We start from the raw sequence: 12,566 nt of genomic DNA on the forward strand, positions 1-12,566 counted from the left end.
AATAAGGGATCTTAAAACTGAGATGAGGAGAAATGTCTTCACTCAGAGGGTGGTGAATCTTTGGAATTCTCTGCCCCAGAGGGCTGTGGAGGCTCAGTCAGTCGTTGAGTATATTCAAGACCGAGAATTTTGGACACGAAGGGAATCAAGGGATAAGGGCGGAAAAGTGGAGTTGAGATCGAAGATCAGCCATGATCGTATTGAATGGCGGAGCAGGCTGGAGGGGCCTATGGCATACCCCATCTCCAAATTCTTATGTTCGTATGTTCCTCAGGTTTTTGGGGTTGAGGGGCGGTTAGCAAAAGGGAGAAATTAGACCAGGGTTCATGGGTCTGAATGCTGCCCAGTGACTGAGCCAGGGAGTGGGGTAATTAGTTTAGACTGCAAGGCGCTCCAGGGTTGGCTCCTGGTCTGGGCCGAGCTCCTGCAGGGCAGCGGTAAGGAATCGCAGTTGGGTTAGGCAAAGGGGAGGGTTAACGTTAACGAGGGTGCCCACTCCTGGTCACCGCGCCCTGCTGCAACTTGCCGATACACGGGCATCGCGCCAGGACAGCATGGAGCCTGCACGAGACGCTCCCCGCACAGCCGGCCTGTGGTGCTCACTGGCTGATCGAGTGAAGAATGGGTGCTTGGCTGAGGTCGCAGAAGGTTAGGCTGCTTCGAGAGAACCCAGCTTCAGGCGAGGACAGAGAACACAGCCCCCTCACATCACCAAAGCAGTTCCACTGCTTTAACAGGAACATAAAAGGAGTCTAGAGCTAGGGGTCAAAGTTTCAGAATAAGGGGTCGGCCATTTAGGACTGAGATGGGGAGAAATTTTTCCACTCAGGATTGTGAATCTTTGGAATTCTCTACCCCAGAGGGCTGTGGATGCTCAGTCGTTGAGTATATTCAAGGCCGAGATCGATAGATTTTTGGGCACTTCCAAGGGATATGGGGATCGGGCGGGAAAGTGGAGTTGAGGTCGACGATCAGCCATGATTTTATTGAATGGCGGGGCGGGCCCGAGGGGGCTGCACGGCGGGGCGGGCCCAAACAAGCCCAGCTCAGGGCCATTGCAGAGACGTTCCTCTCCATAAGGATGCCATGCCAGGCTTATACGTGGTGCGTTACTGTACACGAGTTGGACATACAAGGGGTGGGTGTGAGTGAGTGGTCACCTTTGCCCCCAGTGTACTATACCGGAAGTAACACACGTGCCGGTGCCAGTGGCGGGCAGGAGTGAATCGATCCATTTTACCCACTGCCTGCTGGTCATTCTTCACAGCTGCTCTTGGCGAGACTGGACCCGAAGCTGCTGTCGATCCTCAGCCGCGGCCCTAAAAACGGAACTAAATGTACAATTGGGCACGACACTCTGGCGTACCCTCGCCTCATCGTCAGCAACGCCATCGCAGATCTGCAGGTGTTCCGTTAAAACTGATCAACTTAAATCGACAGGGAAAGGAGCACGAGTCGCATTCTGCCCCAGGTCTGCTGGAAAGACGAGAAAGCAGACGAGTCCCGGCACGCTCTTCACTGAACGCCCGTGTTGGAGGAGTGGGAAAGGTTTACCTTGCTGGAAGCGAGGTGTTACTTCAAGCAATGTGCAGTGACGGAGACCCTCTAACGCACTCCCACAAACACACACAGCAGGCAAATCCTTTGTGAAAAAGACTTTGAGATACACAGCAGTTGTAAACAAGAGGTGCTCACCATCAGGACCATTGTACATGAAACTCTCTTTACCGGCACCTAAATAACCGGAAATCTCTCAACCGGCAAAATTCAGGAGTAGGTTCGGGTAAGTTTTACTTCATATTAGTGGCCGTGTAACTGGGGTTCCTGCACCTGCGGCTGTGTAAACGGGGTTCCTGCACCTGCTGCCATGCAACAGGGACTCCTGGATCTGTGGCCGTGTAACTGGGGTTCCTGCACCTGCGGCCATGTACGGGGCTCTCGTACCTTGCTAAGTATACCACTCTGTAATGCGGACTTTTTGATCAACCGGCATCACGCTGGTCCAAGATAAAAAAAAAAGTTTCCTGTACTAACAATTAAAGTCTGCGATTTACTTAGGTTTATGGGGCAATGGAAGGAGAAAGGCCATGCTAGTTAAAATCAGTGACTCTTGAGGTTATTGGGGCACAGCGTCTGACCAATGACTTGGGGAAACTATTGAATGGAACACAGCCTCTGACCCCCAATGCCTTGGGGAAGCTATTGAATGGGACACAGCCTCATACAGCCAGAAAACCAGAGGGGAGTTGAGATTTTTTTATTTTATGCAGCGAGTTGATGATGATCTGGAATGTGCTGCCTGAAAGGGCGGTGGAAGCTGATTCAATAGTAACATTCAAAAGGGAATTGGAGGGGAAAAATTTGCAGGGCTATGGGGAAAGAGCAGGGGGGAATGGGACCGATTGGATAGCTCTTGAAGAGCAGGCACAGGCACGATGGGTAGAATGGCCTCCTCCTGTGCTGTACGATACGGATTAGCGCTACATGAGTCTCAAAACCAAGATCCTGATGGCGACACTCAGGTCTGCGAGAGCCGAGACTGCCCTCAGCGGGTAGCCTGGCGCGCGCTGGGACGCTGCGGCCCCGATTCCAGGTAGCCGCGCAGTCGGTGCCAAACTCGACTCACCTCCCAGAACTGCTCGGAGGTGTGGACGGCGGTCAGGCTGCTCAGCTCCAGCCGCTCCAGGATGTCTGCGTTCATCAGGTCCACCTCCAGGAGCTTGTCCTCAGTCACTCGCAGGAACATCCAGCTGTTTTCCAGCTCGGGCTCCTCCTCCACCACACGCCCGACGATGAAGGGCTGGCAGACGTCTGCGGCAAAGACAGAAAAGAAAGACTTGCATTTCTATAGCACCCCCAGCTATTCACAATATATATTAATGATCTAGACGAGGGAACTAGATGTAATATCTCCAAGTTTGCAGACGACACAAAGCTGGGTGGGCGTGTGTGCTGTGAGGAGGATGCCGAGAAACTCCAGTATGATTTGGACAGGTTGGGTGATTGGGCAGAAGCATGGCAGATGCATTATAATGTGGATAAATGCGAGGCTATCCACTTTGGTGGCAAAAACAGGAAGGCAGATTATTATCTGAACAGCAATAGATTGGGAGAAGGGGAAGTGCAACGAGACCTGGGTGTCCTTGTGCACCAGTCGCTGAAGGTAAGCATGCAGCTGCAGCAGGAGGTTAAGGCGGCAAATGGTATGTTGGCCCTCGTAGCGAGAGGGTTCGAGTACAGGAGCAAGGATGTCTTGCTGCAATTGTACAGGGCCTTGGTGAGACCACACCTTGAGCATTGTGTGCAGTTTTGGTCGCCTTATCTGAGGAAGGATGTTCTTGCCATGGAGGGAGTGCAGCGAAGATTCACCAGGCTGATACCTGGGATGGCAAGAATGGCGTATGAAGAGAGATTGGGTTGATTGGGCTTATATTCGCTGGAGTTTAGAAGAATGAGAGGGGATTTCATTGAAACTTATAAAATTCTAACAGGACTAGACAAACTAGATGCAGGAAGGCTGTTCCCAATGGTCGGGGAGTCCAGAACCAGGGGTCACAGTCTAAGGATAAGTGGTAAGCCATTTAGGACTGAGATGAGGAGGAATTTCTTCACCCAGAGTGTGGTGAACCTGTGGAATTCTCTACCACAGAAGGCAGTTGAGGCCAATTCATTAAATATATTCAAGAAGGAGTTGGATATATTTCTTAAGGATAAAGGGATCAAGGGATATGGGGAGAAAGCAGGGACAGGGTACTGAATTTGGATGATCAGCCATGATCTCATTAAATGGTGGAACAGGCTCGAGGGGCCGAATGGCCTCCTGCTCCTATCTTCTATGTTTCACCAGCTCTGGATGTCCCAAAGTGCTTTACAGCCAATGAAGTACTTTTTTTTTTGAAGTGTGGCCACTGTTGTAATGTAGGAAATGCAGCAGATAATTTGCAGAGCAAGATCCCACAAACAGCAATGAGATAATCTGGGTTTATTTTGGGGGGGGGGGGGGGGGGATTTTTATGTTGGTTGCGGGAGAAATATTGGTCAGAACTCCCCTGCTGCTCTTCGAAATAGTGGCCGTGGGATCTATGTCCGCCTGAGAGAGGAGATGGGGCCTCTGTTAAATATCTCATCCGAAAGACGGCACCTCCGACAGTGCAGCACTCCCTCAGTACTGCCCTGGAGTGTCAGCCTGGATTTTGTGCTCAAGTCTCTGGAGTGGGGACTTGAACCCGCAACCTTCTGACTGAGGCAAAATGCACACGTGCCGACGTAAGGATAGGTGAGGCGTGGCGAGACAGTGATGCCCTCTTAATTGAATAGCCTACCAACGCTCACCACACACAAGAACAGACACCCGTGGAACAGTTCCCTGGCGAGAGTCAGTGTCTGATACATTGCCCGAGCCCGGCCCCTGCCCACCAGTACAATAAAGGCTGGATTCGGAGTAAAATTCCCTTCACTCCAGTCCAGACTCAAGTCTGTTTCCCACACCATCCGCAGCTCCTGCTTCGGTTAGTCGGTCAAATTGGAGCCAAATTGCCCTGTTGGCCCCATGGCCACTCGGAACTGGAGCCAGACAGACAGGAGGGCCCCTATCAGTCTGGGTTTGGCAGTGAAGGGACAGAGTTTTAAGCCAGTCAGGTACCCAATCCTTGCACCTTCTGTAAATACAAGCCGGGCAGGGGGGGGGGGGGGGGGGGGCGGAAAAAGAGAACCAGGTTCCGCAACCTCCTCGTGTCCGACCAGACGCCTCGCACGGCACTCTCCGTACCTCGCACGGGCTCCTCCTCCTCCTCCTCCTCGTTTCCCTCCCTCATCTCCGCAAACGACACCGCGTCGATCCCGTAAGCCCCTTCCTCGGGGGCAAGGTAGCTGGTGGCGGTGCACTCTGCGACGAGAGTGGCCTCGTCCCCTCTGGCGGGGTCGGCCGAATCCTCAGAGGCGGCGCCCAGGCTGTTGCTGCGCAGGAAGACGCTGGTGGAGCTGTCGGCCTCGTCCCGGGCGGAGGTGTTGGCCGTCTCAGAGTCCCCGGCCTCCTCCTCTTCCCTCTCCTCGGGATCGTTCAGGTGATGCTGGTAACGCAGCCAGTCATCACCGATCTGACCACGGAGCTCATCCATCCTCTTGATGTCTTCCTGATGTTGCAAGACGATGCCTGCGGAATGAAGATACGGATTTGAAAATCGGGAACGTGACGCAATTTTAGAAAAGGTCAACTGGCCAAACTCACCTCCCCACTAAATAAATACTTTCTTTTTCTCCCTGGTAATTTATTCCACAGCCCGACTACCCTTTCGGCCCCTCGAGCCTATTCCGCCATTCAATAAGGTCATGGCTGATACACATGAAGAGTGATGGACAGGTAAAGACCCTCTGGTCCAGTGAGCCTGGCCCACACAATTGCGATAAAAACATAGAAACATAGAAGATAGGAGCAGGAGTAGGCCATTCGGCCCCTCAAGCCTGCTCCGCCATTCAATGCGATCATGGCTGATCATCCAAATTCAGTACCCTGTCCCTGCCTTCTCCCCATATCCATTGATCCCTTTAGCCTTAAGAAATATATCCAACTCCTTCTTGAACATATTTAATGAATTGGCCTCAACTGTCTTCTGTGGTAGAGAATTCCACAGGTTCACCACTCTCGGTGAAGAAATTCCTCCTCATCTCAGTCCTAAATGGCTTAACCCTTATCTTTAGACTGTGACCCCTGGTTCAGGACTCCCCCGCCATCGGGAACATCCTTCCTGCACCTAGTCTGTCTAGTCCTGTTAGAATTTTATAAGTTTCAATGAGATCCCCTCTCATTCTTCTAAACTCCAGCGAGTATAAGCCTAATCGACCCAATCTCTCCTCATGCGTCATTCCTGCCATCCCAGGTATCAGTCTGGTGAATCTTCGCTGCACTCCCTCCATGGCAAGAACATCCTTCCTCAGATAAGGCAACCAAAACTGCACACAATGCTCAAGGTGTGGTCTCACCAAGGCCCTGTACAACTGCAGCAAGACATCCTTGCTCCTGTACTCAAATCCTCTCGCTATGAAGGCCAGCAATACCTTGTGCATCACAAAAAATACACTCCCTACCCTGTCCAAAACACCCTGTGATCTCCTGGGAGAAGCAAAAAAAACAGGTAAAAACCACAGGTGAATTTTGGGGGGGGGGGGGGGGGGGGGAAAAAAAAAAAAAATCGGGGACATTCCTCTGACCCATCTAGGCAATCGACACTAGTCCAGGAGATCACTCTGGCCCAGAATTTCCTGCAGTACTTACCTTCTGTAAGAGGTGATCTCCGCTCCAGCCAGGAACAGGTCCAGCTCTCGCTCGAAGGAATTTAGCGAATCAGCGTCCACCGCACGAGCCAGCAGCCTGTATCTGTATCCTAACTCCACCTACCCGCCTTGGCTCCAGATCCCTTTATACCCTTGGCTAGCAAAAATCTATTGATCTCAGGTTTCAAATTATTAACAGAGCTAGCATCTACCGCTTTTAGTGGGAGAGTTTTCCACACTTCTACCCCTCTCTGTGGGAAGAAGGGTTTCCTAACTTCTCTCCGGACTCAGAGTTTAAGGTCATGTCCCGTGACTTCCCTCCTCACTGGTTTCATTTTGTAAACCCCGTGCCCCTCATTGGGTTTGAACCCTCCCACAAAGGAGTCCTGCGCTGTCACAGGTGCCGTCTTTTGACCATCCCAACGAGGGTGATGCCTCAGGTCTGGGTTACGAGGAAAGACTGGAGAGCCTGGGACGGAGGCGTCGGAGGTGACCTTACAGAAGGATGCGAGATCGTGAAGGTTACTGAAAATGTTAGCCCGCAATATTACTGCGGGAGTCGAACTTGGGGACACGGGTTCAAACTAGAGAGGAAGATCAGGAAATTCTTCATACACAACAGCAATTTGCGCCTTTAACACAGTAAAAGAGCCCAAGGGTTACGGAACCAAGGCGGGTAGGTGGTGTTAAAATACAGATAGGCCATGATCTAACTGAATGGCAGAACAGGCTGGAGGGGCTGAATGGCCTCCTCCTGTTCCTATGCTCCCAAGGTGCTTCACACAGGAGTGTAGTCAGACAAAGTTTGACACTGACCACGTACAGAGTTTAGGACAGGTGACCAAAAGTTTGGTCAAAGAAGTAGGTTTTAAAGGAGCATCTTAAAAAGGAGAGGCGCGGAGAGGTTTAGGGCAGGAATTCCAGAGCTTAGAGCCTAGATGGCTGAAAGCACGGCCGGCAATGGTGGGGCGATGAAAATTATCGCTGCGCACAGAGTGAGCAATGTGTGGAATACACTTCCAGGAGGCAAAAACCCTGGAACCATTCAAGAAAGAATCGAATGCTACAATAAGGGGGCACTGGGATCTCTCTGTATGGTTGAACTAACACGTAAGCATCCACTAGACGAGGCAGTCAAGGGGAGGGGGTTCAGAATTAAACATATTCCCAAGTGGCCCCTCCCTAGCACCCAGTCTGCTAGTGAGCTGCGCTGTGCCCCCCACCAACCACCCCCCCCGCGCGATTAGAGCACTCGGATGAACATTCCAAACCCCGCACATCTCCGCTGCCACTCCACAGGTCCAGGGGAGGAGCCGATAATGCAGCAGGTACTCACACGACGAGACTGGCATGTTTCGAATGTCCACGTCACTGTCGCTTGGCTCCGAAATACTGGCAGTCCGCACTTTGATCTTGCTCTGCAATGGGGGAGGTGGGGTTTGGTATTCGGAAATTTTAAAAAAACTGTCAGTCTGATTATGCAGAACCCAGGACATTCTATGTACAGCACAGAAACAGGCCATTCGGCCCAACTGGTCCGTGCCGGTGTTTATGCTCCACACGAGCCTCCTCCCACCCCTCTTCATCTTCGCCTGGCAATATATCCTTCTATTCCTTTCTCCCTCATGTGTTTATCTAGCTTCCCCTTAAATGCACCTACTCTATTCGCCTCAACCACTCCCTGTGGTAGCGAGTTCCACATTCTCACCACCAATGTTCACGGTGTCAGTTGTGGCTCAGTGCGTAGCGCACTTGCCTCGGAGTCAGAAGGTTGTGGGTTCAAGTCCCACTCCACAGACTTGAGCACATAAAGCTAGGCTGACACTCCAGTGGAGTGCCGCACTGTCGGAGGTGCCGTCCTTCAGAGGAGACGTTAAACCGAGGCCCCGACCGCTCTCTCGGGTGGACGTAAAAGATCTCACGGCCACTATTTTGAAGAGGAGCAGGGGAATTCTACCCGGTATCCTGGGCCAATATTTATCCCTCAACCAACATAAACAGACGATCTGGTCATTATCACATCGCTGTTTGTGGGATCTTGCTGTGCGCAAATTGGCTGCCACGTTTCCCACATTACAACAGTGACTACACTTCAAAAAGTACTTCATTGGCCGTAAAGCGCTTTGAGGCATCCGGTGGTCGTGAAAGGCGCTATAGAAATGCAAATCTATCTTTCTTTAAACAGCGTGGCTGTGCAGCTGTCTGGAGATCCTGCGCAGCCGGCTCACCGGCTTTTGAATGGAAAAACCGCGCGTGGTTAAAGGGACCGCGCACCCAAAAAAATATTAAAGGGAACATTCTCAAAGAAGTTTCTCCTGAATTCCCTATTGGATTTATTGGTGACTATCTTATATTTATGAACCCTAGTCCTGGTCTCCCCCATTTCTACCTGAGCAAACCTTTCATTATCTTAAAGATGTTAGTTGAGGGATAAATGTTGGCCCGGACACACTCGGGACGCTATATAAATGCAAGTTCTCGATCAAGTTGAAGAGTTTACCTTTTTGCGTGTGATTGAACCGGTACTGTCCGGCGGAGGTACAGAGTCACTGTGGTCAGCGGCCAGCGAGGATTCCACAACGTTCCTGAGCGTGCTGCTCCGAGGAGAGCGCCTCACTGACTGTCCGATCAGCCGGCCAGACTTCGGGAGGTACTAGGAGAGTGAAAGGCAAAACGCGGTTTAAAGGTTGCAGCAGAGAGGGTGTGAGAATACCGACTTCTGAACAAACAGACACAGCGCATACGAGTAACACAGCCGCTATCGGATCCCGCGCAACCCTACTGCGTCCCCCTACCATCCCCATGCGGGTCACCGGCTGCAAACCACACCACGACCACCCCCCAACCTGCTGTGGGTCACAGCCCAGCACCCCCCCCCCCCCCCTTGCAAGGGTCACCACCCAACCCCAATCACCCCAAACCCCTCCAACAATCACCGCCCACCCCCAAACGGATCACCGCCAAAGGTCAAATCACCGCCCCAACCCCAAAGGTCAACGCCCAACCCCACCGTCCCACCCCACTTCCCCCACCTTTCTCATGAGTCACCGCCCAACTCAACCAGGTCCTCCCAGGTCACTGTGGAGCCTCATTGGGACCCCCATACAGGCACAAAGGGGCCTGTGGAACCCTTCAAGGAGTCAGAACCTTCCAGAAAGGTAGGGTGGGGGGGGGGGGGGGGTGGAAAAGAGGCCCAATGGGGTTTTGAAGTGGAGAGAGAGAGAGAAACCGTGTGGGCATCGGTGCCTTGATCAATGTGCTCCGCTCACCCATCGTGTAAATTAGCAGGTGGGTTCCCAGGCTTCTGCCTGAAGGGTTTGAGTTGTGTCTCACTCTCTCGCCTTGCAGTCAATTAAACTTTTCCCAGTGACAGTGCTCGATTCTTCCCAGAAACCGGTCAAAACCTATTGGTCTTTAAAGAATGAAGTCTCCCGTCTGAAAGGGCGCAAGACGAGTGATTTTTCAAACAGTGGAATGCTCTAGTTCCGGGAATTACATTCCACAGTTCAGAACAAGGGGACGTATACTTCGAATTAGAGCCAGGCCGTTCAGGGGTGATGTCAGGAAGCACTTCTTCACACAAAGGGGAGTGGAAATCTGGAACTCCCCCCCCCCCCCGCAAAAAAGCTGTTGAGGCTGGGGGTCAATTGAAAATTTCCAGATAGATTTTCGTTAGGCAAGGATATTAAGGGATATGGAACCAAGGCGGGTAGATGGAGTGGAGGTCAAAGATCAGCTGCGATCTGATTGAATGGTGGAGCAGGCTCAAAGGGCCGAATGGCCAACTCCTGCACCTATTTCTTATGCTCTTATATTCAAGGCATTAGAGGAACACAGTGCGATCGTGATTAAGAGAAACATTTGCAACACGTGGAGGTTGTGTGTGATTTTTCTGATTCAGTCACAGAACTGCGATTTTATCAGTGTCAATGGTTTGTCAGCAAGAGCCAGGGTGTGAAATTGTCGGCAGCACACTTCGCCCGGCACCTTCCCGTGCAAGCGGAGGAGATGTAACACCTGCCCCTATACCTCCCCCTTTCCCACTGTCCAGGGCCCCAAACACCCCTTCCAGGTGAAACAGCGATTTACTTGTACTTCTCGCAATCTAGTATACTGTATTCGCTGCTCACGATGCGGTCTCCTCTACATTGGGGAGACCAAACGCAGATTGGGTGACCGCTTTGCGGAACACCTCCGTTCAGTCCGTAAGGGTGACCCCGAGCTTCGGTCGCCTGTCCCACTCCATTCCCACTCAGACCTCACCGTCCTTGGCCTCTTGTATTGTTCCACCGAAGCTCAACGTAAACTCGAGGAACAGCACCTCATCTTCCGATTAGGCAGTCTGCAGCCTTCCGGACTCAATATCGAGTTCAATAATTTCAGATCATAAGCTCGGCCCCTATTACATTTTTTCTTGTAATTTTTCCACTCCTTTCCCCCCCCCCCCCCAACTTTCCTTTTGTTTCTCTCTCACACCTGGCAGCTATCTCTTGCCCTGCCAGTACACTTTACACCTAATCTCAGCCTATTACCATCTCGTCTAGCTCTAATCTCTTTACTTCTTTTGTTTCTTTTATTCTTTTGTCCGATCGCAGCCCTGCCTTCGATCTAGTTTCTTATCTTTCCAGTTTTGAAGGAGGGTTGGACCCGAAACGTCAATTCAAATTTCTCTCCACGGATGTTGCCTGACCTGCTGAGTTTTTCCAGCATTTTCTGTTATTTCGGATTTCCAACATCTGCAGTATTTTGCTATCGCAGCACAATTCTCTCCTTCTAAACATGGCTCTGAGACACTGCCCAATACTGGGGAACAGTACTGGTGGGTACAGGGGTGGGGGTAATTGGAGCAGGGTAGGGGGGTGGGGGCAATTGGAGCAGTGAAGTGGGGTTAGGGTGGTGGGAGTCATTAGACCAGGATCCACAGACACAATTCAGTCCCCACTGAAATGCATACATTCTGTCCTTATTTTAAATTTGCATTCCAAGTTCCCAGGTCCAGTCAGACTGGAAACTACCTGTGTAAGCTTGTCATGTTAACGTTGCAGGTCGATGACCCTTTGTCAGAACCCTTGTGAGTAGGTGGTGGGCAGGATATGATTTAATGACAGAAGAGAAAATAGAGTCAACGTTTCTCTCCACGGATGTTGCCTGGCCTGCCGAGTTATTCCAGCATTTTCTGTTATTTCGGATTTCCAGCATCAGATTTCCAGCATCGTATGAAACGTGAACCCTTCCTTGGTTCAGTGATAGCACTCTCACCTCGTTCATTTACCTCATTGCTCCAACTCTGTATCTAACCCGTGCTGTACCTGCCCTGGGAGTGTTTGATGGGACAGTGTAGAGGGAGCTTTACTCTGTATCTAACCCGTGCTGTACCTGCCCTGGGAGTGTTTGATGGGACAGTGTAGAGGGAGCTTTACTCTGTATCTAACCCGTGCTGTACCTGCCCTGGGAGTGTTTGATGGGACAGTGTAGAGGGAGCTTTACTCTGTATCTAACCCGTGCTGTACCTGCCCTGGAGTGTTTGATGGGACAGTGTAGAGGGAGCTTTACTCTGTATCTAACCCGTGCTGTACCTGCCCTGGGAGTGTTTGATGGGACAGTGTAGAGGAAGCTTTACTCTGTGTCTAATCGCATGCTGTACCTGCCCGGGGAGTGTTTGATGGGACAGTGTAGAGGAAGCTGCAGTCCGTATTTAACTGTATAACTATGAGCGTAATGCATTCACTGGATGAGCAAAGGATCGATAATGAAAGTTTTACTTGGAGCTGTATAGGGGGATAACTTACTGTGAGTTCTGCCATAGTGAGCGGTTCTCCATCCAAAACCAGCTGTGGAGAAAGAAACAGAGAAGTCACCATCAGTGTAATGATGCAATCAGATGAGTCCGTTTGAATCCACACATTCTCAGCTTCCTCCACTGCCCTCTCAGCCGTGTCTCAGGGGGTAGCATTCTCGCCTTGGAGTCAGAAGGCTGTGGGTTCAAGTCCTACTCCAGAGACTTGAGCACAAAATAAAAATCTAGGCTGGCACTCCCAGTACCAGTACTGAGGGAGTGCTGCATTGTCGGAGGTGCCGTCTTTCGGATGAGACATTAACCGAGGCCCCATCTGCATTCTCAGGTGGATGTAAAAGATCCCATGGCAACATTTGGAAGAGCAGGGAGTTCTCCCCGGTGTCCTGGGCCAATGTTTTATCCCTCAGGAAACATCAGTAACACAGATTATCTGGTGTTTGTGGGATCTTGCCTGCTGCGTTTCCTACATTTCAAAAGCACTGCATTGGTTGTAAAGCTC

At 51.3% G+C, this 12,566-nt stretch overlaps 1 protein-coding gene across 1 annotated transcript in view; it reads right to left on the minus strand.

Moving 5' to 3' along the window:
- stk11ip (serine/threonine kinase 11 interacting protein) overlaps positions 1-12,566 on the minus strand; it is a 141,062-nt gene that overhangs the window by 93,757 nt on the left and 34,739 nt on the right. Inside the window, exons 9-13 of the mRNA XM_085984238.1 lie at positions 12,060-12,195; positions 8,771-8,923; positions 7,607-7,688; positions 4,769-5,152; positions 2,627-2,811 (exon numbers count right to left, since the gene is read on the minus strand). Coding sequence (XP_085840364.1) covers positions 2,627-2,811; positions 4,769-5,152; positions 7,607-7,688; positions 8,771-8,923; positions 12,060-12,195 — 940 coding nt within the window. The remainder of the gene's footprint in view (positions 1-2,626; positions 2,812-4,768; positions 5,153-7,606; positions 7,689-8,770; positions 8,924-12,059; positions 12,196-12,566) is intronic.

This window comes from Somniosus microcephalus, chromosome 4 (genome assembly GCF_052327205.1).
Source record: "Somniosus microcephalus isolate GS21.2 chromosome 4, FLI_Smic_1.0, whole genome shotgun sequence".
In the NCBI taxonomy this organism is placed as follows: Eukaryota; Metazoa; Chordata; class Chondrichthyes; order Squaliformes; family Somniosidae; genus Somniosus; species Somniosus microcephalus.